The sequence below is a fragment of the Littorina saxatilis genome, linkage group LG7, assembly GCF_037325665.1.
Source record: "Littorina saxatilis isolate snail1 linkage group LG7, US_GU_Lsax_2.0, whole genome shotgun sequence".
Lineage (NCBI taxonomy): Eukaryota > Metazoa > Mollusca > Gastropoda > Littorinimorpha > Littorinidae > Littorina > Littorina saxatilis.
The window spans coordinates 13,465,305-13,492,792 of record NC_090251.1 but is presented as its reverse complement, the minus strand read 5'-3'; the positions used below and the strand labels follow the sequence as shown (position 1 = coordinate 13,492,792).

General features: G+C 40.8%; 1 protein-coding gene and 1 long non-coding RNA gene across 2 annotated transcripts; both read left to right on the top strand.

Annotated features, from left to right (window-relative positions):
• On the top strand, positions 1 to 27,488 carry LOC138970738 (zinc finger protein ZFP2-like). The gene is made up of 3 exons (XM_070343239.1): positions 1 to 77; positions 8,616 to 8,719; positions 25,681 to 27,488. Exons 2-3 carry the CDS (start codon positions 8,617 to 8,619, stop codon positions 27,135 to 27,137), a joined length of 1,560 nt encoding a protein of 519 aa, XP_070199340.1. The 5' UTR covers positions 1 to 77; position 8,616; the 3' UTR covers positions 27,138 to 27,488.
• LOC138970745 (uncharacterized) lies at positions 18,775 to 20,316 on the top strand. Its single transcript, XR_011457058.1, has 3 exons — positions 18,775 to 18,934; positions 19,666 to 19,762; positions 20,011 to 20,316. It is a non-coding gene; the product is annotated as an uncharacterized lncRNA (long non-coding RNA).

Here is a 27,488-nt window from a genome sequence, read left to right as displayed (position 1 = left end):
ACTAGTGCCAATCTACCAAAGAAGCAGAAAAAGCAAAAATTTTGCCGAGTTTCTGCGATCTGTCGCTGTCTTTGGAGGTAAGACCCGCATTTTCTTTGCATTCTTTACTTTCACCAATTCGTATTTACTGCACATTCACCGCGTCACAACTTTAGTAGGGCCATATAAGCAAGAAAACCTTTCATTCGGGGTCAAATGTATTGTCACATGCACTGATGCAGGCGACAGGCAGGACGCCAGCCTGGCGTCAACCTAAATAAACTCTACACTGAATGCTTCCCCACCAATTTCATTTGGTACAATTATCTAGAGGGAGAAGAGCATGCCAAGTTCTTGTTAATGAAGCAGATTTGTGATGGAATTTGATAGATTTTACCCAAAGTTTGATTACTTAGAAATCGTGTTGCGACCCATCTCGTCATCGGCGCTTTTCCGGAAATGACCTGCGCTTTGTTGGAATTCCAACCATGGCCGCCATTGTAGGAATTCCAATTTTGCGCTACGCGATTCTAGAAATGTACCGCGCGCATAGTGAGAATTCTGCTCTTTCTTAGAATGCGATATAAAATGATACAAGTCATGTCCCAGGGCCAATGTGGGCCCCAAGTGCCTTGAAGTGGGATCCCACATGGTGATGTTGTGGGAATGGGCGCCATGTGGGATTTGATTACGACTTCCAGTGGGAGCCCAGTGGGAAGTAAATGGAAAACGAGTGGGAAATGGGTGGGACACGACTGGGAAACGGGTGGGGCACGAGTGGGTTCAGAGTGGGAAACGAGTGGGATTCACGGGTGGAAAACGAGTGGGATTCAGGTAGGAAGCGAGTGGGATTCAGGTGGGAAGCAAGTGGGATTCAGGTGGGAAACAAGTGGGGTTTAAATCGGAAACGTGTGGGACTTCTTCTTAATTCTTCTTCTTCTGACTTCCGTAGAGGACTGGGTTCTCGCGAACGTCTCAAGAGTCCTGCGAATTTAAAAATCATCAATGTATAAAGAAAAAAAAAGCCAAGAACAACTGATACACACAGATACATATTCAAGCACACACACACACTAGTTTTTAATCACTCAAATCAACTTGACACTGGATTACGAGCGCGCGCGCAGCCACGTGGGAAAGCCGTGTTGATGCATTCATCAACCTTCGAGTTTGACAGTAATCCCACTGATCGTCTTCACTTTGTTGAATATGAAGCCGCCATTATATTACTCGGTGTTCTGCAGATGTAATCTTTGATCCATGCACATGCAATACTCGCGCGCACGGAACGTATTCACAGTATATTTGCCGGCAATTGTAGCAAATTTCAAACACTCAATCGGCAGGCCCAACGCGAAACTGAACAGGGCAGAATAATAGTCCCGCAGTGAAAACAAAAATCCTTGAAAATATTTAGTCATCACGTGAGTAAATAAACCATTCTAGAGACAACAGTTGTTATTTACAGAACTGCAACAATTACACACATATAAAATACTTCGGTGTATTTTGAATGATAGTATTCTTCAACGTTTGCTACGATTCAAACGAGTCTAGTGTAAACAGCGTGTGCTGACAACACCGATCTCGATGGGGCAACTTGCAGACTCGCGCAGTGTGACTCGCGCTCGCAGCGTCGGAACATTTTCCTCGCACGCTGTGTGGGAACGAAGAGGGAATTCCCACTTTTATCTCATTTCTGTCGAAGTGCAAGCTTGTTTCCCAGAGACTAAGGGACGGCCCAGGTCTATACCACTTTCTTCCCATAGCTTTGACTGTGGGAGTTCTGTGGGATGGGAGTGGGCCCACTCTCCCGTCCTCTTCCCACTTATTCACCACTGGGAACCCAGTGGGAATTCACTATGCGTGTTACTTGGGCATGATGGCCTATGATGATCCTTGGGTTTTAAAGTGATCAATGCTTAGTCTTGAAAAAGCAGATCTGCATTGTATAACGCACCAAACCAACCGAATTACAAAAAGCAAAAACACTTTTGATAACTTGGTAACAACTCAGTTCAACGACCCATCCCACTCGACCAAAACGCACCAATTTTACGTAATTTTTAACGTTTCAGATCTTACATTTTTACAACAACAAAAACACAATAGTGTTCCGATATAACTTTTCACTGGTAACTATCGATTGTAATAATTTTTTACTCAGTCTTAACTGGTTATATATATATATATAGATATTAAACTCACACAGTCTCTCTGGGCTGCAGAGACAGCATTACGTCCCTTTACTGAGTAGGCTCTTGTCACTGCATGGTAATCTGGGCTCTTGAAACGTAATGTGCAAGTCTGTGCGCTATATTGATGTGATTGATTGTTGCAAAATGTTGATTCAAATTAAAGACGATTTCAGCCAGTTGTAACAAACTAACACTCTACTCTGAGGAAAAAAATATCATTGTGTTCAAAATAGATCGAGACAGCAGCAACTGAGTGTCACTGAGAGAATTGTTACACAGTGTACCCCCACACCCCCAATTCAAGACTTCCCCTGTTTAAGACCAGGGACCTATATTTAGATCTATGATAAGACCTTCCTTTTTCATATACATTATTCATGACCTGTGAAAAGGGTATACTTTTTTGTGCCAGTCGAAGGGTTGCCATTTCTAGAACGAGGCAGCTCGTTTCCGGAAATGCGGCGCTTTGTTGGAAATCAAATGAGGTTTCGGGAAATCCCGATTCGCACTCGGCTACAGGCACTCGGAGTGTTTAACATGTGTATACTTTCCGGCGTTAACTTCCGGTCGTGAAGCTAATGTGCGCTTTGTGAAATGAACGCAGAGCAGTTGGTTATCACAGAGTGCAAAATCAAAAAGAATCTGATGCTCCACTGCCTTTACAGTAATTAAGGTTAACCACTTGACTGCCTTAGGACGGGTATACCCGTCATGCGCTTGTGCAGCTGCAGCGCCTTAAGACGGGTTTACCCGTCTTCACCGTTCAGGGATTTTCCAGAAGTGCGATGTCACTGCTGACACAAAAATAGCAGCCAATGGCTTGGTAGGATACCTCATTCTCATGAATAAACATAAATGGTGACTCGGTTTTGCGTCTGAAGGCTATTTTTGGCCTTGGCGACAGGATAGGGGAGAGAAATCTCGACTCGTCAAAATGGCTAATGGTGGAAGTCGACCGGGCCCTAGTAGGGAAAAACAAAGCCGGACTGACGCTACAGGGGGTGCAAATGATTATGGATACTGACAGGGGAAGGGGGAGATCTTCTTTCGGACGATTCGTTGGAAACAGGTAGATGATAGTGATTATAATCCTTTCTTGGAGCGAGCAAAACAGCCACCTGTGTTTGATCCACAGGCACCGGAAGATGCGCCGGACTGATTTTTCAAAAGTTCATATTTAAACATCATTATAAGCCAAACTAATTATTATTTCCATGATTAGACACTAAAAACAGATTCTTGGTTCAATTTTCCTTAAAAATAACATAGGTTTTACTTACCTACCTACTGCCAGTTTGGAACTAGATTTTTGTGTGAATTATTACACCCCGAATTCCAATATTCCCTGGCAGTCAGGAATGCACATACGCAAGTTTTGATTGGCAGCGAAAGGGTTAAACAAAAATGGCTGTCGCTGGAGGTCGGGCGAGTCGGATCCCGAGCCTGTGGGCTCAAGCATCGGCACTCACATGGCTGCTCAACCTGAAAATCGTGATTTAGTGTTTGTGTAGGAGTTTTTAATCGCTGTTCAATTCAAAGAACTGTGGAGAAAGATTAATAATGATCAGTTTTAGACGTAGAAAGACGTGTAAGAAAGCGGTCACGAATGAGCAACTGACCGTAGCCAGTTACCAGCTGAAAGAAAGAAGGGGCATAACCTCACCAAAACCGACCATTGTCTGTTTACCGTATAAAATGCACAACTTACACACGAACTGTTACCAAACCGATATGCTATTTGGGACCAACGCTATTTTTTTTTCCTTTCTCGTGTGATCTTGCCGCGAGGTGGAGCCAGTTACCAGCCGAAAGAAAGAGGGGGTATAATCTCACCAGAACCGCCCATTAAGGTTAAACAAAAATGGCCGTGGCTGGAGGTTGGGCGAGTCGGTTCCCGAGCCTGTGGGCTCAAGCATCGGCACTCGCATGGCTGCTCAACCTGAAAATCGTGGTTTAGTGTTTGTGTGGGAGTTTCTAATCGCTGTTCAATTCAAAGAACTGTCGAAGTATCTCGATGCAAAGCAGATTTATGATTTGCCATAAATTAAACATGTTTGTTGTTTTTGTGTGATTCCATGTTTATCATTTATGTACTGCATTGTGTTCAACTAATGCTGCTTCTAGCCTTGGGACCAGTGACTGTGACTCATGGTTGCTTGGTTTGTGGACTGGGATGAACTTCAGTGATCATCAAATTCGAATCAGTGATTAGTGAGCTGCTTTGTTGTTGCAATCTCAGTTCAATTCAAATCAAATCATATTAACTTTAATATTATTTCACATGGAGAAATTGCTGTGGTGGTATATATGTTACAGGCATTAATTGAAACCAGGCTTTACGTGTAATGCCTGAAATGTTTAGGCATTACGCGTAATGCCTGTGACCACTTTGCATTACACGTACTGCCTAAAAATACCAGGCATTACGTGTAATGCCTGAAAATCATTGTTAGGCATTACACACTGAAACCTGTTGCAGGCATTAAAGTGAAACCAGGCATTACTGTAATGCCTGAAATGTTACACGTAATGCCTAAACGTATATAATGCCTGAAACCTCTCTGCAATTGTCGTTGGTGAGGTTTCTGCTGATGTTTGTTGGTTATTTGTGGGTGGTTGGTCGTGAGTCGTGGTTGGTTGTTTGGTAGTGGGTGGTGGTTGGTTGGTGGGTGGTGGTTTGTTGTTGGTTGTTGATTTGTTGACCGATCTTGGCTTCCGTGCCAAACATTGCTTTAAATGGCGTGGTGACTCGTGTTCTTTCTAAAGTGGACAAATTTGATGCCAGCAGTCCAGTTCGTAGTCTTGTTCTCGCTCATCCATGCTACCAGCATATCCTTTATGTCTGAATTTGCTCTTTCAACAGGGCCTTGACTCTCGGTTTTCCATGCACTATTTTTAGATCGGGCCATAATTGTGCGACCTCGGTAATTATACTGGCCGTGAATTCATCTCGGTTGTCGCTCTGAGAAATTGATGGAGCACCGAACTCCAGAAAAATGTCTGGGATGTGTCTGTCATTTGCAAATGCAATCATTCCAGCCTTTCGCATCACTCTTCTTTTGTACAGCTCGTTCAAAGTCTTTTGTCTCTCACCCACAATCGAACACCAAAATGCCCTGGAATAAAGAAGAATAGAGCAAAATAAAAGAAAGCAAAGTTAAGAGGGGGGAGGGGGGAATAAGTTAAACACAATTTTGAAGAAATACAAAATAACAAGTCGCGTAAGGCGAAATTACTACATTTAGTCAAGCTGTGGAACTCACAGAATGAAACTGAACGTAGTCCGCCGCTAGTGCAAAAGGCAGTGAAAGTGACGAGCCTGTTTGGCGCGGTAGCGATTGCGCTGTGCTTCATAGCACGCTTTACTGTACCTCTCTTCGTTTTAACTTTCTGAGCGTGTTTTTAATCCAAACATATCATATCTATATGTTTTTGGAATCAGGAACCGACAAGGAATAAGATGAAATAGTTTTTAAAACGATTTCGGAAATTTAATTTTGATCATAATTTTTATTTTTTTAATTTTCAGAGCTTGGATAGGATTGGATGGATAAGATTTACAGTCCAGTGAGGTTTACCCTCATGGAAATTCGGGCTGCTTTCTCCCCGGGGAAAGCGAGCTGCCATACATACGGCGCTACCCATATTTTTTTCCTGCATGCGTGTATTCATGTTTCCTGAGACTTAATGCCGTGTGAGATGGAATTTTTTTTTAACTTTATTCCAAGTCCCACGGGTATTTGATGGACATTTTTATCTATGCCTATACAATTTTGCCAGGACCACGACCCTCGTCTCGATTCCCCCCTCTATGTTAAAACATTTAGTCAAAACTTGACTAAATGTAAAAAGACAATGGCAAGGCTTGAACCTGCGACCTCATGATCTCTAATACAATTCGCTACCGACTGAGCTTAGAATAGAAGACTTAACATGTCAGTTAGGGGGAAAATTGGAAGGTTAGTATTTTGTGAGATACATACTAATGCATACAAGTGCTTTTTGTTATGCGCTATAGAAATCTCCTTAATAAGTAAATAAAATGACTGGTGGTTCTTGAGCCTGGGGAACAAAAATATATGTTGGTTTAGGGTACCTAGACCAAAAAAGATAGGATCTGTATGTTGTGTTTTTTGTTTTTTTCTTATATTTTTGTCTTCAATTTTGTCGATTTTAAAGGAGGTTACTTCCCTTAGTCTCTGTATGGTTTGAGAAATGAAAAAAAAAGTTTTAGGGTCAGCGGAAAAAAATAGGGCCAGGGTCGGTCGGGTTACCCTAAACCAACATTTGTTGTTGTTGTGCCTATAATGTAGATTTCATTCTCAGAGTGTACATAAAAGACCAGAAAATCACATCAACGCTCATCATTCAACGCTATTTCGCAAAGGAAAGCAGTGCACTTTCGATTCATAGTATCAATGTACATGTACTCTTGAGACAAACACACACAAAAACTGATGCTGCACGGCAGTTATCTGAGTATTGAACACACTGAACACACTTTGAGTGTGTATCGACCCAGAAGTGGTTGTAACTATATATATATATACATGTAGTATGTGTTTGCCAACCTTCGACACTCCGAAAAAGAGAGTCAATGTCAGATCAAGTTTTTATTGGCTACTTCCTAACGACTTGTAAGGGGATATTTCATTGGCTAAGAAATGTGTAACAGAGCTTTTCATTATCAGAGTGTATACAGACCCATCGATCCTGTATACTGTACACTAGGAGTGTGTATAGCTTTTGCCAAAAGGAAACAAAAACCGGAGTGGCTCGGGAACCGGCAGTTGCGGACAGTACCTCACAAATTAGACGTTCTTAGTTTTCCCTATCCAGCAGATATTCATCTTAGCTCTGCAGTTGTTAGCGATTTGCGTTCAGGTTCATTAGCAATTTTTGCTCGGGTTTGTTAGCGATTTGCTCTCATGTGTGTGAAGTTGTTGGTTCGAGCCCATGCAGCGAACACTTCAAACAACAAACGTTTGATCATCTTATTAACTTCTCTCGTTTTCTTCTTAACCAGCCTAATTGCTCGATTCTACTTTACTCCAAAGCACTTTAGTGATCAAACTGAGATTGCAACAACAAAGCTAGTCATGCAGTCACAAGTCACTCCAGTGCGTCCGCGAACCAAGCAACGTGAAATACTGGTCTGGAGGTATATACACAAATGAACATGGAAGCAAACAAAAACAAACAAATGACAACAAAACATAAGTCTGCTTTGCATCGAATTGCTTGCTTTGACAGAATCTCTGACACCTGCGAACCACTACTCTTGTTACGTCAGTTGCTGGTCAGTGATCGTGCTGTTTCCAAAATACAATTAGGCCTTTCTGAAACTAAGCTCCATGAATCATTCTAAAAAAAATAGCAAAAATCACAGTTCTTTGCATTGAACTTAAGAAGAAAATCGTAAAATAAAATGAACAAATCGGATTAAAAAATATATATATATAGGTAGTTTGTGGAGAAAGTCGGTCCCCAAGCCTGAGGGCTCCGTAACCGGCTCACTACAGTGGCTCGGGAATCAATCAATCAATCAATATGAGGCTTATATCGCGCGTATTCCGTGGGTACAGTTCTAAGCACAGGGATTTTTTTAAAATTATTTTTTTATGCAATTTATATCGTGCACATATTCAAGGCGCTGGGATTTATTTATGCCGTGTGAGATGGAATTTTTTTTACACAATACATCAAGCATTCACATCGGCCAGCAAATCGCAGCCATTTCGGCGCATATCCTACTTTTCACGGCCTATTATTCCAAGTCACACGGGTATTTTGGTGGACATTGTTATCTATACAATTTTGCCAGGAAAGACCCTTTTGTCAATCTGGGAACTGGTGAGTCGATCGGTCAGTGACTCGGGGACTCGCCAGTTCCCGAGCCACTGTAGTGAGCCATGACTAAATGCATTAATTTTGCGCTTCACACGACTTGTTTCATTTTTCAGGGAGCATGTGTTGCAATTTTAAATGAAGAAATTCATCAAGTTAGCAAACATCATTTTCAATGTCACAAGGGAAGCACAGCTGAGATTGAGCATTGTCGTACTTCCCTACAGGTAATGCACCCGGGTGCACACCCTGCATACAAGAAAAACACCTTTGCACAGGAAGTGCACCAACAGGGAATGCACCCTTTTATTCCACGGGGTCAAATCACCCGGAAATCACATACAGTAGTTGTAAAGTCGAACCCCCCATATTACAAACCCCTCCCTTTTAAGGCCCTCCTTTCTCAGACTTTCTGTTCATCGCCTTTGTGAATTTACCCCCATTTTAAGACTCCCTCCTTTTTAAGACCTAGCTGATTTTCTCAGATCTATGGATGTCTTAAAAGGGGGGTTCCACTGTCCAAGGGTAGGGGATTTGGTGCTGTTTGTGAGACATAACTTTCAACTCTGCATGATTGTCTCCTTGTCACAGGATGGAGAGAGAGGACCCGGCAGTGAAGACGGAGGTGAAGATTGAGATTGATGTCGCTGAAGAGCCACCACAGTCTTGGTTTATGACCCAGCAACATACACATGGTGAGTATCTGTACCCTGTGTTTTACAGCAAGCAAGGTTGTGTGTGCATGTGTCTTGGGTGTGTGTCTGTGGGCATGCGTGCACAGGCGAGCATGTGTTGTGTGATATCAGGCTAGTCTTTTTACATTTAGTCAAGTTTTGACTTAATGTTTTAACATAGAGGGGGAATCGAGACGAGGGTCGTGGTGTGTGTGTGTGTGTGTGTGTGTGTGTGTGTGTGTGTGTGTGTGTGTGTGTCTGTGTGTGTCTGTGTCTGTGTGTGTGTGTGTGTGTGTGTATAGAGAGATTCAGAGTAACTTTTTACTCACTGGACCGATCTTTATGAAATCTGAAAATTGTAATTAAAATTAAATTTTTACGTTCATCTTATTCTTCATCATTTTCTGATTCCAAAAACATATAAATATGTTATATTCGTATTAAAAACAAGCTCTGAACATTAAAAATATAAAAATTATGATTAAAATTAAATTTCCGAAATCGATTTAAAAACAATTTCATCTTATTCCTTGTCGGTTCCTGATTCCAAAAACATATAGATATTAGATATGATATGTTTGGATTAAAAACACTCTCAGAAAGTTAAAACGAAGAGAGGTACAATAATTTTAGCGTGCTATGCAGCACAGCGCAACCACTACCGTGCTAAACAGGCTTGTCAATTTCACTGCCTTTTGCATGAGCGGCGGAGCCGCCGGCACGGTTGGCCTAGTGGTAAGGCATCCGCCCCGTGATCGGGAGGTCGTGGGTTCGAACCACGGCCCGGTCATATCTAAGACTTTAAAATTGGCAATGCCTGGCGTATGGCATTATGGGGTTTAAGTGCTAGGACTGGTTGGTCCAGTGTCAGAATAATGTGACTGGGTGAGACATGAAGCCTGTGCTGCGACTTCTGTCTTGTGCAGGGCCTGGCATTGTAAGCGGTTCGGCGTACTTTACGCCGAAATAACATCTCCAGTACGCGGAATTCGATTTGGTGTACGCCGAAATGCAAAAACCTGTTATTCCCAAACGGTAAACCCAAACAGTCCCAGCTTTTGTTTTGTGCGCCATTCGGTTCAATTCTCAATCGGTTTGACAGTTTGCTTGAGTACGCACTTCCTCTGGCATCGCGCGAGCATGCTTTGTGCCGGTGTTTTGTGGCTCTAGACTTGAAATAATGTCGCGAAGCGACATTGTTGAACGTGGTCAGCCATTCAGTGACAAAGAATCCAGGTATTCCTGGAAGTGGGAATGGCTGGATTTCGTTCCGAAGTAATGTGCCGACACGGACTATGGCTCCGAAAAGTTGCTATTTCTGTGAAGGCATAATTTAGATGCTCAATCTTCTTTGGGGTGGGGGGGGGGGGGGGGGGGGGCATTTTAGGTAAAATAAAATCTCTAAAAAGTCTTCAAATTCGGGGGGCTCTGCCCCTGGACCCCACTGGGGGCCTCCTGCGGCCCCAAGACCCCCGCCTTTGTAAGCTGAACTCACTTTTTCCAATGCTAGGCCCTGCTTGTGTGTGGCGCACGTTATATGTCAAAGCAGCACCGCCCTGATATCCCGGCCCTTCGTGATCGGCTGGGCGTTAAGCAAACAAACAAACAAACAAACAAAGCATGAGCGGCGGACTACGGTCATTGTGAAAAAAATGCAGTGCGTTCAGTTTCATTCTGTGAGTTTCACAGCTTGACTAAATGTAGTAATATCGCCTTACGCGACTTGTTTAGTACTGGTAAGGAATGGGGCATGTGTGCTGGACAATTTGTGTGTTTGCGGGCACAGGCGTGCATGTGATTGTGTGATATCAGGCCAGGAGGGACTAATGGGCAGAAACACTCGGTCGGTAGCTGGTCCCATCCTCGTCGATCTTTTGGGGCGGGGACGTAGCTCAGTTGGTAAGCGCGCTGGCTTTGTAGCCAGTTGGTCGCTATCAGTGTGGGTTCGATCCCCACGTTTGGCGAGAGATTTATTTCTCGGAGTCAACTTTGTGCAGACTCTCTTCGGTGTCCGAACACCCCCGTGTGCACACATTTGCACGAAAAAGATCCCAAGTTCACAGCGAAAGTCTCAGGGCTTTGAAAACACGAAGACACGCATGCATGATCTCTCGTCTCTGTTATCATGATCATATTTCGATACTTTGACGAGACAAACCCAATGCTGGTGTGTCGAAGAAGACAGCCACGGCGGGCTTGTTCGAATCAAAGTATCACACCATATCTTCAGCGTATTACCAACACCTGTCCCAATATAGACCATTTTGTCTAAAAGGACGTTAAACCCTAATAGTCAGTCAGTCGGTCGGTAACTGGTCTGGTGCGGAAACTGGTGATGTCTGTTGTCATGGGTTTGAATCCGGGGTTTGGGAAGGGATTTATTACTTAAAGTCAGCTCTCTGAACTGTGAGTTACTCTTGGTGTCTTCATAACATGCCGTGTGTTTACGCATGTGCATAATAAAGATCCTGGGTTGACAGTGACAGTTTAAGGGCATTAACTCATTCGCGTTGTATCGGACTTCCTAATCCGACAGCTGTGCTTTGCGTTGCCGGCACCTCTGATGTTACGATCCGACGTATGTAACGAATTTTTAACGGTGTGAATAGCCCCGCTGACCAAGGGAAACAACCCCCACAGTAAACGTCTGCCTGCATGGGTGAAACTAGCCTGTCAATTGACTGAAATCCGTCAATCTGAAAAAAAACCAAACAATTTTTACAAAAAAACAAACCCGAAACTACTTACGGAAAGCGTTTTCGAACTGCTATAGTGAACCGGTTGCAGTTTTCCCGGAAACGGAAGCGCTTTTGCCCGTGCTCGCGGTAAACCCCATAGGTGAGGTTTCTTTACTTTCGGATTCGCTCTGCATCACGATAAAAAAAAAAAGTTCTCTCGCGTTTTGGCAGGCATTACGAAGTGGTGACACGATTTCTGCGACAAAGATGCCAGTTTTGACGGAAAACGCACAGACAGATCTTATTAATGCTGGTCTAGCCAACAAATGGCGATGGGACTGGTTGGAGTTCATGAAACTAAAACTGTGTGTGATAAGTTTGGTGCTTGGAACTCAAGTGCTTTTCCTTGAGAACTTTGCACTACAGTGGAACCCCTCTCTAGCGACCTTGAAAATGTTGACAAAAATCGGTCATTATGGAGGGGGGTCCTTGCAGAGGGAGGGGGCGGGGTCAAGGGGCCACAAAGAAAGTCACCTCAGATTTTCTTAAAAAAAGAAAACAGAAGTTTGAGTTGCTGACGATCGTTTCCTCAAGCAAACTGCTTCGATTTCATGTTTGACATTGTCGATGGTGTCCACCAGTTCTGGTGCATGTACTACCCTCAGATCTCAGTACCTTGGCCAAGTTTCCTCTCAAGACATCAAAGAGACCGCGCCATAGGTTAAACTCAGTCACTGACCCGGGTGCAGGAAGTGCAATTCCTCTCTCAGATATGAAAGGGGAACCACCTCTCGTAGCTAAAACTGGGTCAATGACCCCTGGGAAGAAGGTCAGTGTCTATAAACAAGGCCACCCAGCTATCACAATGGACCTGCCTTTGATCTCGATGATTGGTTTGTGATGTTTACTCAGCCCACCCAACCATCACACCTCTCAGCGGTTTAGTGCCTTTGCTTACGCGAGAGGTTATAACTGGTTATAATCGGTTTGTCAGTGATGCTTTACGCTGACTGAGAGTCTTGGCTTTGTCTGACAAAGTCGTTGCACAAGCTGTTAGGTTGGTCCTTAGACGTTCGAGCGGGGTGGTCGCTACACTGGTGACAACTATATAAGGAAACACATCCGTTAAAGTTAAAAAAAAAAAAAAAGGTCGTGGCGGGGTAGTCCTTAGAGAGGGGGGTCTTAGAGAGGGGTTCCACTGTATGAGATACTACTGCTTAGTTTCTACTTTGTGCAGTGCTACATCATGCTGTTTGCATGTGTGACATTCTGTTTCATCATTTATTTCAATGCCTGTCTGGCAATGTTTGCTTCTTATACAGTCGAACTCGCTTAAGACGAATCACTGGGGATCGGGAAATAAGTTCGTCTTAACCGAAATTCGCATTAAGAGAATTGATTGATTTTTTTACTGTCACAATTTTAGAAGTAACATTTAAAAAGTCGTGTAAAAGCATGTACATGTACATTCTGATCAATCTCCGATTTCATGGTGTCCACCAGTTCTGGTGACTGGTGCATGTACTACCCTGGCCAAGTTTCCTCTCAAGACATCAAAGAGACCGCCCCATAGGTTAAACTCCCCATAGGTTAAACTCGGTCACTGACCCGGGTGCAGGAAGCGTTTCCTCTCTCATATGGAAGGGGAACCACCTCTCATAGCTAAAACTGGGTCAATGACCCCTGGGAAGAAGGTCAGTGTCTATAAAGAAGGCCACCCAGCCATCACAATGGACCTGCCTTTGATCTCGCCTCACACGCAGATCCTTGTAGCCTTGTGACTTTTAGAGACAAAGCGGCTCTGGGGCGATGAAAACGTGTTTGTTAAAAGAGGGGTTCGTTATGCAAATGATACGATATGTCGATCTCGGGACGAGTTTAAAGATTTCGTCATAAGCGTGAGTAAATTACAGACATTATGCATGCTTGGGAATCCAAAAAGTGCTCGTTATAAGCATAAATTCGTTACAAAGAATTCGTTTTAAGCATTTTTTTAAGCATGAAGAAAGAGGTATTCAGTTGGGAACTTAAAACTAATACGTTATAAGTCAAAATTCGCAACTAGCGTGTTCGTTTTAGGTGGGTTCGACTGTAATTAAATATTTCGAACTTTTATTTCAGTTGTTCAGTTGTTCACTTTCTATTTCATGTAGTATGGCTGTTGTCAATGTTAATTGTTATCAATTGTGTCGTTGTGTTGGAAGATGCAAGTGTGAAAGGATACACACACAAAATATTACTTCTGTGAATTGTTTTGATTTTGTTTACCCTTTTTACCATATCATTAGAATCTGAAGGTATTTTTTTGACCTGCATGATAGTGTATTTTTTTGCCAGGAAAGGCCACAAAATCACAATGAATAATGCAAAAATTCGTTTTTGGCCGGGGGAGCGTTAATTGCCCCCCTGGACTCCTTAACGGGGCCCTGCCCCGTAGCCCGCCAGGGACGCCTGCCTCAAAAAATTTCAGTATATTTGATTTCCCTAGGTTTCACCCATGTGGCTGTCTACAGTGGTACCATTCACTGTAAACAGTTCCTTCCCTTCAATTGTTGGGAATAATGTTTGATTTTTTTGACGGTGTGTGACCCACATGTTTTGACTTTTCCAAGATGGCGGATCGTTCTGCTACAAGACGTATTAACTTGAAAAGAGTGCTAGAACTTGTTATTCAGGATGGTTCTGATCTTGATCTAAGTGATGATGATAGTGGAGATGATATTTTAGATTTTGGTGACGAGTTTGTGCCAATAGACGATGATTTGGGCATAGACCTATATTAGATGGAAACTCCTTCACTCCGCCTGCAAGAATGGTGACGCCTACCGCAGGAAAAGGTAACTGCGTATGCCACGAACTGTCCGCGGTTGTAAATACCGTCCCTTGCAGAGCTCTTCTCTGCCGGAGATACAATTTAACCGATTCTGTTCGGATTCCTGTTTACATTTTAGCGCTTGTTGTGGGATAAAGGATGTCGACAAAAGAGGATTTTCTGAAGTGGGACGACTTGCCACTGGAGTACATTTTTTGAGAATTTACGGAGGATGATGTGGAGTCGAGTGAAAGCGGTTCCAAACCTGAAAGTGATGAAATCGCAAGCGAAACGGTTCTTCCGCCTCCTGCAAAGCGTCAACGTTCGTCTGCGAAGAATTTCAAGTGTCCCAGCCTTTTTCAGCGGTTTCAGAAGACATGTCACCAAGAAGCACAACAAGCCACATTTGAAAGGTTAGACTCCATATATATCTGCGCGTGTGCGTGTGTGGTTCAAAATTATTATCATAATATTTAAATAATATATATCTAACTGAAACACCTACCCTAATAAAATAAAAATGTAATTTATTATAGTATTACATGGAATACCAACATACCAATCACAGTAAAACCGTGTTATCAGTGGATCGACCTTGAAGCCCAACAGATTAATGCATCTCCTCAAAGCAGTGAAGTAGGAATTTGTGAATGGGGATTTCTGTTATAGTAGACATCTGTTTGGGAACCTGCATACTTACAGAACATGTTCATTTTAGTTTTTACATGATGAGCAGTAAACATGAATTGTGCTGTGTATCCTGATGTTGAAATTTACCTGACTGCATTCATTAAGTTGTATGTTATCATTCTCTGTTTCAGCCAGTGAGCATTGAATTGACAACGGTGACACCCAGTCTGATGCAGTTGCAGTTTTAGACGGACTGGTTGAGGGAGACTGCTGTGACGCTGAGAGGAACACCCACCTAAGCAATGCAACCTTCAGAGACCTGGTCATCAACGCTATTAAAAGGATTGAAGAGGATGCCTATATTAATATATCTTCAGAGAAATCATCTCTTACTGCCATAGCGGCAAGTATCGTCTCAAGAGATGGCAATGTGGATGAGATGATGAAACATCTAAGACTTTATAAGCTTCACTCATGCATCAATAATTAAGATGCAGGGTGCACAGATGTGGACAAGGTACCATGAACTTATGAATGATATTCCTTAGGTTCAGGACTGAAGGTATTCATGTTCACAGTCACTTTATGTAGCATGTGCATCTGGTAGACATAGCTTGACTCAGTATTCAGATGGCTAGCATGTTTTGGACATATTTGGCAGTCCATACTGATCTCTTTCCTCAGTACTTTCAGTGTATGGGTACAGGTGAACTGATGTGTGGAGTGCAAGCACTTAATGACTTATATTTGGGAACTGAACTGGTTATGTTGTCCTGTCAAACTCTGTTAAAAGTCCAGAAGCAGAATAATGGTTTTATTTTTCATTGTCATGTGCATTTTGCGATACATGTACTGCAAATATTCTGATGCTTGTGTGAATTTTAAACTGTGCTCATTTACATAGTGACATATACTTCATTCATTGCGACTGCATTCATCTGCCTACTCTGTTTTTTTGTGTGTGAATAAATTAGTTTCCTGTCATACAGACTGTCATCAAGTTTTGGTATGATGGTGATGGTGCGTGCTTTCTTTTCTATCACCTCTCCCTATTTTAGTGGTTTTTTTTGTTTTGTTGCATACACAATAAATAAGAACAAAGCAAAGAAACAAACGTTTTCTGAGTAATTTTTATTAAACACAGCACCTGTCATCAGTTAAACTAAGTTAATCTTTAAAATCTTCGGTTCCTGATGAATCGGGATCAACAGTTAGCTCCGCACACAGCAGTCCACCCCGGCGAAACGGTCAAGAACAATTCTAGAACCATTCAAGAAACGTTCATGAATATTCATGAATTTATATTCTAGAAGTTTCTTGAATTATTCATAAAGATTAAATGAGAATTCTTGAATTTTAACTAGAATATTTCGATGTTTTGGTAAGGAATATTCTTGAAAAAGGACTTGAATAATTCTAGAATATTCTTGCCTACTTGAAGAATATTCCTAACATTATTCTAGAATATTCCTGACAATATTCTAGAATATTCCTAACAATATTCTAGAATGATCCTAACATTATTCTAGAATATTCCTAACATTATTCTAGAATATTCTGAACACTATTCTAGAATAATTCAAAAAAGTTCAGGAATATTCATGAATTTATATTCTAGAAGTTTCTTGAATTATTCCTAAAGATTAAATGAGAATTCTTGAATCTTAACATTTTTCTGGAATATTCTTGAATCCTGTTAACTTAAAGTATATTCTTGAAGTATTCTAGAATATTCAAAACTAGGTTGAAGTTCTACTTCTAGTATACTGATAATACTCTCAACACAATTTTCAGAATGATCTTGGAATATTCTGTGCTGGCATTTAAGAATAAATCCATTAAGAATATATTCTTCATACAAATCAGAATGATAGTACAATTATCTAATGACTAATAACAACAAGAATATTTAAAGTGATTTTTTCCTCCATCAATACTTGATACAGCAGACAAAAGAAGATTTCATTCAATACTTTATCACATGTAATTTAACTACTCGAAGGATGATAAATCGGTGATGGTTATTCATTTGGCGAAGAACCTTTCCACTGGTCACACCGGGTGCAGTCTGAATACTGGAGCCGATGCTTTGCAGGTTGCGGATGCCCTGTAAAGTGTAATGAAAATACAATTTTAAAAGTCTAAATGTTTCTTTGTGGTGCTTTTTTTCATCATGGTTAATCAATAATATGGTCAGAAATCTGTCAAGGTGTCCAAATGCAAAATTCCTGTTCTGGATACTTTTATTACTATGTATTTTGTTCCGTTTTAAAATGACTACAATTCGTACAAAATAAACAATACAGTTATGAAGTATTCTTCATGCAGATTCTATCCACACCAAATGTATGTATCAGTCGCCTGGATGCTGAGAACATTAACTGTTCAAGAAATGATGGTTACAAAATCGAAAAATGTTTTGTGAATTTTGTCAAATCAAGTGTGCCATGTCAATGTTTTTATCAAATAAGTCACCATTCATAAAAGTATTGAAACAACTAAATGATAACTTTAGTTAGCTTCATTTCCAGAAATGCCATCCAGAGAGTTTTGGGGGACTGACATGCAACGGGCCAGGAATGAAAGAAATTACAGTATTTAACTAATTTGATTTTCAAAGAGACTTTTTGTTGCAATTCCAAGCCATTTTTTCTTCAGTTTAGGAATAATTCATTAATCATGTTTTGTGCTTTCATTTAATTATCCCAAATTTTGTTGTGACAAAGGTTTAAATCAATAAATGTTGATTGCCTTCACTTAATTACCTGAGTAAATCTCTTCTTGCATCACTATTCCCATGGCCTTGACTGGCTTGAGCACCTCTTCAAGCTCTTGAAACATTTGTAAACAGGAATCGCTTGACAAGTGGCCCCCTTCATCCCCCCCTTCCTCGTCCTGATATGGCTCTGCGTAGTCGGCTGGACGTTAAGCAACAAATAAACAAACAAACAAAAAGCTCTTGAAAAGACTTGCACTCTCTGACAAGATGTTGATGGGTTAATGGTTTGCAGCTTGTTGCCTTTTGATGCAGCATCTGTAAAAATGAGAAGTGATCAAATTAGAACAACCATTATAATACATATATAATTATAAATGCTCAAGTTTGAATATATATATATATATATATATTTATATTTACTAATAAGGGGTAAATACTGAACTATTTACAAATAATACTAATAGTAATCATCTTTGTTCATGCAGGAATTTCTATAAGTATAAATATATGTTCCTGACCAAACTCAGTCTCCTGTAAAGTCTTGTAATTGACTAGCTAATACTTAGAAGACAATTATTTGAAAAAAATAAAACAATTTAGTGCCGGCTTGCTGATTGACACTTGACTATTAGTATCACTGTCAGACACATATATATTACAATCAATGAATGATACATGTGCAAATTACACTTACAGTTACACAGAGACTGAAAAGAATAGGTTTGAAAGGGCTTGAGTAAAAAGTCATGCAATCCTACCAAAACAAATGACAGTTCAACAAATCCTACAGCTCTAACTCAACTGATTTCACTTAAAATCTTGCAAACAAGAGAGAAAGCATTTAATAAACCTGGATCAGTATGTCACCTAAAACAAACAACAATATCAAACATAAAAGAATTTTTATAAAACACCTACCTTTGTTTTTCCTGAGAAAATCAGGATACAGCTTGTTGCCACTCAAGTGAGATCGCTGCTCTTAGTTTCACCCATGGTGCTTTCAGTTTCACTCATCTGTCATTTTTGTGTCTGGCACCTCCAAGTTCAAACTCTTGTTTGGGATGAAGAATACAGCATTTCTTCATGCCTAACAAGTTGAAAAATCGGTGGCATGCCATTTTTTCAGATAAATGGAGATTACAAAATCTTTCTCAGTTCCAACAACGTGCTTCTAAAGAATTTGGCGCCTGGTTTCTGGGCTTCCGGTGCCAGAGTTTGTCCACCGGAGTTACTTCCCTTAAAAGCAAAATGGCGACGCTCTGTAAATACACCATGAGGAAAGGGGACTCTTTTGAACGAACTGCTGCAGCTAGAAACCTTTTCTCTGTTGTCTTTGTTGAAGCACTTTTGCATCAAAGCAAAACAACATTGATCCATGCATCATTTCCATGAACTCAGTAAGTATGTTTTGGTTTTGCTTGTTTTATTCAACACATGGTATAGATGTAAACATGTGTGTCACTGTGTGACTGTGAAATCGAAACCAGCCTTCAATTTTAAAAGTTTCTTCTTCGATCTGACACATGAGAAATGGCAGATGTATAAAACTTAACTGCATTTTAAGCAAAAGTACTGTTTAATCATGTGATGATTTGATTGTTGGGTTTAACGGCCGCCTTTCTGTGTCAGTGTGTCGTCTGTTTGCAAACAGAAAGTCTGCCGTGATTTGCGTTCTGCTGGCACTGTTGGACAGAATAAACGAAACCTGTTGGTTTCAAAGTATAAACTATAGACTGTAACTTCTGCTGAATTTGTTTGAGGTTTGGAACTCACAGATTTGGCATAAATTTGCCGCTAGCAAACTGGCTGGTTTGGTCAAAATTGAAAACAGGTTTCTGAAAATGAAATTGAAAAAAGTGCTTCAAATTGTAAACATGCCTGGGTATTTAAAACAATGACAATCATAACAAATATTCCGAAAGTGTATTGATAGAATTATGTACTTTTAAGGTAACATTAACCATTGCATCAAAATTGGTTTGATTGATTGATTGAATGACATTAATGACAAGCAATACGTTTGTAAGTTTTCGGTTCACATTCACTCTAGTTATGATGATGATCTTTGGAATGTCTGATGTTTGAGTTTATCCTTTGTTAAAACTTTTTTTTGTTTCTTATTTACTAGGTCCAGGAAAGAGGGGTGAAGAAGATATCTGGATGAATTCTCACTGGAAGTACCATGGATGAAGCACATCATAAATAAAATATCACTGGAGGAAAAGGTAAGAGTCTTGTCAACGAACTGTGGAAGTAATTAATCACCCAGTGAATGAATTAAATCAATTAATGGGCAAAACGTCTCAGAGAAAAATGGCTTATTTCAGATGAAAATGTGTTTTCATCAATAATATACCATAATTACATACCAAAAAGAACAAACTGCGGACATTTAACTCTTCATTTTTGTTCCTTTTTCCAAGTTTTTGAATGAATGATTTTTTGTAAACTGCATGTAGGCATTGTGTTTCAGGCTTTACAGGACACAATGTTGCAAAGCTTCAAGCTGATACTGAGCCTTCTTTTGAATCAAATCCACCATGCTCTGCCACAGACTGACAGTGAAGTTGGCCATGGGAATCATCCAACAAGGGATGCCGGTGACAGTGACCTTTCCTGGAGAAGCGGTACCGCATCTGCATCCATGCAGTTCCAGTACTTCAGAAAAGTGATGACAAATGTTGAAGACACATTCTGCTTGTGAACATTGTTAGCCCAAGATCGACTTGTCATCTATTTCACTTCTTTGTGACAATATAACATTTGAAGAATGAACCAAGTGTTTGTTTGGCTTTATTTTGTAGTATAATTCGAATGTGTAACAAACACAACCAAAACTATAAGTGGAGAACAAAAAACTAAATTAAAAGTGTTTTATAAATAAGGGATCACAGTTCTTGAACTTTGAAGAAGAATGTTCTTGAATAAGATCATTCTTGAAAAAAAATATTCTAGAACATTGTTGCTGTTCTTGAATTTTGTTCGATATTCTAGAATATTCTACAAGCCAAAAAATTCTAGAATAATGCCAGTAGAAAAATTCTAGAACATTCTAGAACATTCTAGAATATTCTTGAATAAAAAAAAGTTCTTGAACAACGTTTCGCCGGGGCAGGGCAGTCCTCAATCAAAAAATCACCCCACTCCCTAGGTTCTGCTGGAGCACCCTCGTCAAGCTTGAAAAATAAAAAGGAAATATATAGTAATTTAATCAACTTGATATTTCCAACAAGTACAGAAGTAGCCTTGGAAATGTGTTGATAGAAAGACTAGTAGGTCCTTTCGAGGCCTAGTGACAATTTCTTTATAAGTATAAAATTAACAGCTCACCACTAACAAAATTGAAAAACATGTATACGCTTTGACTTTGACTTGACTGTAAATCTGTAAATTATCATTATTATATGAAATTAAAGTCAGATAAACAGCAGTACAGATATGACACATGTACAGATGAATTGTGCAGGAAAAACCCTTTCTTTTCATATATGACATGACATATTTTATGATTTATTTGACTCTTTGATTGTCAGTAGAGTCATGCAGCAATGGCTCTTAGACTAGGACTGAAATTCTGTTATCATCTGCAAATATGTCCAAATATCCCAACTTTAATGCAATGATTTAATTAAAGTAAGAAAAAGAAAGGAACCATGGATGCTTCTTGCTTTCAAAAACATAATCATTAACACCATTACATTTTTTCTGACATTTTCAGAATTTTTCTGTTGAAGATATTGATTGCAAAACTTTTGAAAATTAGCAAAAAAAAGACGCATTTTCGAGGCTTCCCTGCTGAAAACATTTTAATTCTGAGACTTGAGGAGACTTTTTTGTATAAATCATGGACTTCATGTTTAATCTTTATTTGGTGTTTAACGTCGTTTTCAACCACGAAGGTTATATCGCGACGGACTTCATGTTTAAAAGGTTTGCTGTCATGCATTACTATCATAAACAAATTACAACACAATTAAAAGGTTTGCTGTCATGCATTACTATCATAAACAAATTACAACACAATTAAAAGGTTTGCTGTCATGCATAATACTATCATAAACAAATTACAACACAAACAGGGCAGCTTTAAAATCAAATGCTTCTTTTTATGTATTTTTCTTGTCGCAAAATTCAACTTTTGCACATCGGCCCTGTTGAATAATTTCACGGGACACCGTTTTCAGTTTTACTTTCAACAATAACAACTAGTGTAAATCAATTAAAACTTCAAATTATTTACAAAGTTAGTGAATGCTTGCACCTCTGCCGATTTAAAAAAAATCAAAAAAAATCCACAATGAATAATTTCATCATGAAAATGGAACCATCGCGTATTGGGGCATGAAAACGCCATTTTTTCTCAAAGCCGTGCCCGGTGGGGTAACCGACTGCACACTTCGATGCTAACTTACGTCAGTTTTCATGAGTTGAATGCATGGCGATGGTTGAATGACAAAAAGAAAACAAAAACTTGGACTCCTGATAAATATAAACTCCTGCAGTGGGGCACTGCGGTTATGAAATTAAAGGCCCCTCCTGTTTTTGGAACCGCAGGAGCTTTCTAGTTTGCTGTTAGGTAGATTTTTGGTTCCTCTTTCCTGTCATGCTCTTTTTCTTCATGAATTCTTTTCTTTTTTCTGCCTTCTTGCTCATTCACCTGTATTTTTTCCAAAAATCTCTTCTCTTGCCGCTTGTCTCGCGATTCATGTATAGTTTAATCTGTTAGTGTTCTGATGTAAGTCCAGCAGTAGATAGGTTAAGCCTATTTTAACATACTGGAAACTGGTAATCTTCCAGTAGGTATTAATTTAGTTTTACTAAAGCCTGCTGGGACACAAGTAATGGGTTAGTGCATTTGTAAACAGGAATCGCTTGACAAGTGGCCCCCTTCATCCCCCCCTTCCTCGTCCTGATATGGCTCTGCGTAGTCGGCTGGACGTTAAGCAACAAATAAACAAACAAACAAATGATAAATATAAACACTCACCTTGAACAAGAGTTGTCGAATTCCAAGTGAAAACGCAGTAAACAGAAATAAACTGGACGGTAAATTCCCATGCACAAAGCCACTGGAGTCAGCTGACGCTGAAGCCGAATGCTATTTGCGTCTCGCGCATCGCGGTAGGCACGCATTTCGCGTGAGGCGGCGGTCCAGTTTCCTATCCCTCTAAATATAGGTCCCTGATTTGGGTGATGATTCGAACAATGAAAGTGTTGATCATGACATTGTGTATGATGAACCCATGACATAGAAATTGTTTTTGTTTTTTTGCTTCAAAGAGGTAGTTTGACTGGATGTGAAGACAACAAAAGACAACATTCTTTCAAATATTTTCTGAAAGAGCAAGTTTCAAACTTTGCAAAAATGTAAGGTAGGTAAGGTTGTCTTGTGTTGTTGATTTTTAAATTATTTTTTAAATGGGTCAAAATCGTGCGCCGGGAGGCAAAACAGGGGACAATTTAGATGCGCCCCGATTGAGTTAAAAACATGAATACAAGCATGCAAGTAATCTTCGATGAAGGCCGGACTTTGGTATTGCACTAAATTTCCGCTTGGAGGCTTAAAAATTTATTAATTAGTTCGCTCATTAAAGTTATCATGAAATAAAAAATGTGCAAACAGATTCAAAATTGATTGCATCGTATTCTACATCAAGTTCTGAATATGAAAATATAATACATATGTTTCCCGCAGTGGGGCACTGCGGTTATGAAATTAAAGGCCCCTCCTGTTTTTGGAACCGCAGGAGCTTTCTAGTTTGCTGTTAGATAGATTTTTGGTTCCTCTTTCCTGTCATGCTCTCTTTTTCTTCATGAATTCTTTTCTTTTTTCTGCCTTCTTGCTCATTCACCTGTATTTTTTCCAAAAATCTCTTCTCTTGCCGCTTGTCTCGCGATTCATGTATAGTTTAATCTGTTAGTGTTCTGATGTAAGTCCAGCAGTAGATAGGTTAAGCCTATTTTAACATACTGGAAACTGGTAATCTTCCAGTAGGTATTAATTTAGTTTTACTAAAGCCTGCTGGGACACAAGTAATGGGTTAGTGCATTTGTAAACAGGAATCGCTTGACAAGTGGCCCCCTTCATCCCCCCCTTCCTCGTCCTGATATGGCTCTGCGTAGTCGGCTGGACGTTAAGCAACAAATAAACAAACAAACAAATACATATGTTGATATGTTTACTCTAAAAATGTGATCACAATTAACGATCAAAGGTTAATTACTATGATTATCTCATGTGTGTGACGAATTTAGGTCTTTTATGGCAAAACCATAGACTTACTACATACCAGTAAGAATAGCCAGGGCTAACACACACAAAAAGTGAAACACCTGAAAGGCAAGGGACCGCGGCAGCGCCCCCCGGAAGCTCAAAGGCTTTTTTTATTATCTTGTAGGGACAAAGAACAAAGTTTTACTTTAAGAAACCGGATTTTTCGGTTTTATACGTTTTCAAAAACCGGATTTTCAGCGAGAACTGGAAAGGTGTTAGCCCTGAATAGCTGAAAGAGATACTGCTCACTATATTGATCTGACTGTTTGGGGAGAGTTTTGGCCGATTTTGACGAATCTGGGGAATCCACTGTGCATCACTGCATGAAGATCATCTGCACGCATGCGGCATGATTTGCTTTAAAAGGCACCACAAGTATGGTAATCAATAAAATGAAAGCAAACAAAGGACCTTCGGGGCACTTCCTCTCTCAGATGTTGGCAAGAAAGTACATGTAGTTGAGATGCGCTGCCCATGACGGGCCCCTAGCTGTACAGTAATGTTCACCACATACACTAACAAGGCAAGACTAACGCCTAACACAAACTGAGCTTCTGAAAAAGTGCTTTCTTTGCCTAGTTTTTGACATGTAATTACCCCCCGCGGGTTAGGGGGAAGAATTTACCCGATGCTCCCCAGCATGTAGCCGACTAACGGATTCTGTTTTTCTTTTTACCCTTGTTACGTATTTCTTGTATAGAATATAGCCAATTTTTGTAAAGATTTTAGTCAAGCAGTATGTAAGAAATGTTAAGTCCTTTGTACTGGAAACTTGCATTCTCCCAGTAAGGTAATAGTCATTGTACTACGTTGCAAGCCCCTGGAGCAAATTTTTTATTAGTGCTTTTGTGAACAAGAAACAATTGACAACTGGCTCTATCCCATCTCCCCCCTTTCCCCGTCGCGATATAACCTTCGTGGTTGAAAACGACGTTAAACACCAAAGAAAGACATGTAATTAAGCTTTTATAACACTTTCTTTTAACCCAATGCCCCCTGAACCGCCCGGCATGGCCCGCTGGAAGTGCCCTATGAAATCCCTGAAACGCCCGGCATGGCCCGCTAAACACTAGGTCACCTACTTTCACTTTCGCTTTGAGCCTTACCCATAAGGCCTTGCGACCGGATGTGATTAATGCACTTCCTTCCGGCTGCTTCATTCTGGCGTTTGCAGAGTTTGAATCGATGCGATAGTGTGTTCGCTGTGAATTTTCAAAGTTTGCGATTTTTTTGGCTGACATAATGGCGTTGAACGAAGGTTTGGAAGTATGGTGTTCGATCATGGGGAACTCAGATGACGATTCTGACACGCCTTTTGAAGGTTTTCTACTTGAAGAGGTGAAAGGGGATGAGTCTTGACATCGATCTGGGTGTTGTTATTCGACAACAGGACTTTCGGGAGGATTTTTCTGGGAGTTTCAACATATATTGGTGTAAATGAGGACTGAAGGCTGACACGTTGGACGTTTTTGAAGAACACTTGCTGGATTGTTTTTTTAAACAACATTTATTACATCGGAAGTGGACAGAACATACTTGCATATGAAACTATAGTGTATTCTCGAGTTATTCTGCCATCTTCTATATAAATGTGAGTACTCTATGATTTTACATGAATTGTTTTGTTTTGTATGTGTGCATGTTGTGCGGAGTAGTTTCCCTTTGCTCAGGATAAGAAGGCTGCCTGCCATTTTTTTGTCAGGGGGCATTGGGTTAAAAAGTGAAGGCAGTCCTCCAACATGGTAGCATTATTTGCAACACAGAATATCTTTTGGTATATTTATAACTTTGGAAGCAATCTGAGGACCAGGTTTTTCCTTTGGTTATACTATTTGCTTTTAGAATGTGTCATCAAATTGTCTGTTACAGGACAAGCTGCAGCCAATGTTGACAGTGATACCTGGCTGAAGGAAGAGGCAGGAGAAGGACAAGCTACAGCCAGTGCTGACAGTGATACCTGGCTGAAGGAAGAGGCAGGAGAAGGACAAGCTACAGCCAGTGCTGACAGTGATACCTGGCTGAAGGAAGAGGCAGGAGAAGGACAAGCTGCAGCCAGTGCTGACAGTGATACCTGGCTGAAGGAAGAGGCAGGGGAAGAGCTGTCTGGTACTGAAAGTAACTTCAACACTGATTCACAGCTAAAAACAAACAGCACAGGAGCACACTTGTCTGCTGGTAAAACTCGACTGAAGGAGTACACGTTTAAACATCTACGTAAACAAGTGCATCGGTGCTCACATTGTAGTTCTGTCTTTGATTTTCCAAACAGGTTGGAGAGACATCTACTAACGCATACAGGTGAGCGACCACATAAGTGCAATCAATGCAGTGCTGCTTTTACCCAGTCTGGTTCCCTGAAGAACCACATGTTGACACACACAGGGGAACGACCACATAAGTGTGGTCAGTGCAATGCTGCATTTGCTCGATCTTATTCCCTGAAGGACCACATGTTGACACACACAGGTGAGCGACCACATAAGTGCGGTCAATGCAGTGCTGCTTTTACCCAGTCTGGTCACCTGAAGGTCCACATGTTGACACACACAGGTGAACGACCACATAAGTGCGGTCAATGCAGTGCTGCTTTTGCCCTGTCTGGTCACCTGAAGGCCCACATGTTGACACACACAGGTGAGCGACCACATAAGTGCGGTCAATGCAGTTCTGCTTTTTCTGAGTCTGGTGCCTTGAAAAAACATATGGTCACACACACAGGTGAGCGACCACATAAGTGCGGTCAATGCAGTTCTGCTTTTTCTGAGTCTGGTGCCTTGAAAAAACATATGGTCACACACACAGGTGAGCGACCACATAAGTGCCATCAATGCAGTGCTGCTTTTGCTACATCTGGTTCCTTGAAGAGACATATGTTCACACACACAGGTGAACGACCATTTAAGTGCGATCAATGCAGTGCTGCTTTTGCTAATTCTGATTCCTTGAAGAGACACATGTTGACACACACAGGTGAACGACCTCATCAGTGTTGTCAGTGCAATGCTGCTTTTGTTTATTCAGGTTCACTGAAGAACCACATGTTGACACACACAGGTGAGCGACCATTTAAGTGCGATCAATGCTGTGCTGCTTTTGCTAATTCTGGTTCCTTGAAGAGACACATGTTGACACACACAGGTGAACGACCTCATCAGTGTTGTCAGTGCAATGCTGCTTTTGTTTATTCAGGTTCACTGAAGAACCACATGTTGACACACACAGGTGAGCGACCACATAAGTGCAATCAATGCAGTGCTGCTTTTGCTCGATCTTTTTTCTTGAAGAAACATGTTCTCACACACACACACAAGGGAACAATCACATAAGTGTGGTCAATGCAGTGCTGCTTTTACCATGTCTGGTTCCCTGAAGGACCACATGTTGACACACACAGATGAGCGACCACATTAGTGCCATCAATGCAGTGCTGCTTTTGTTACATCTGGTTCCTTGAAGAAACATATGTTCAAACACACAGGTGAACGACCTCATCAGTGTTGTCAGTGCAATGCTGCTTTTGCTCATTCAGGTTCCCTGAAGAACCACATGATGACACACACAGGTGAGCGACCACATAAGTGTGGAAAATGCAAGGCTACTTTTGCTCGATCTGGTTCCTTGAAGGACCACATGTTGACACACACAGGGGAACGACCACATAAGTGCGGTCAATGCAG

Excerpts from the sequence above, each read along its gene's own strand:
- LOC138970738 (XM_070343239.1), top strand. The coding sequence starts at position 8,617 with ATGGAGAGAGAGGACCCGGCAGTGAAGACGGAGGTGAAGATTGAGATT. Across the intron at positions 8,720-25,680 it reads GACCCAGCAACATACACATG|GACAAGCTGCAGCCAATGTT; the intron begins GTGAGTATCTGT and ends TGTCTGTTACAG.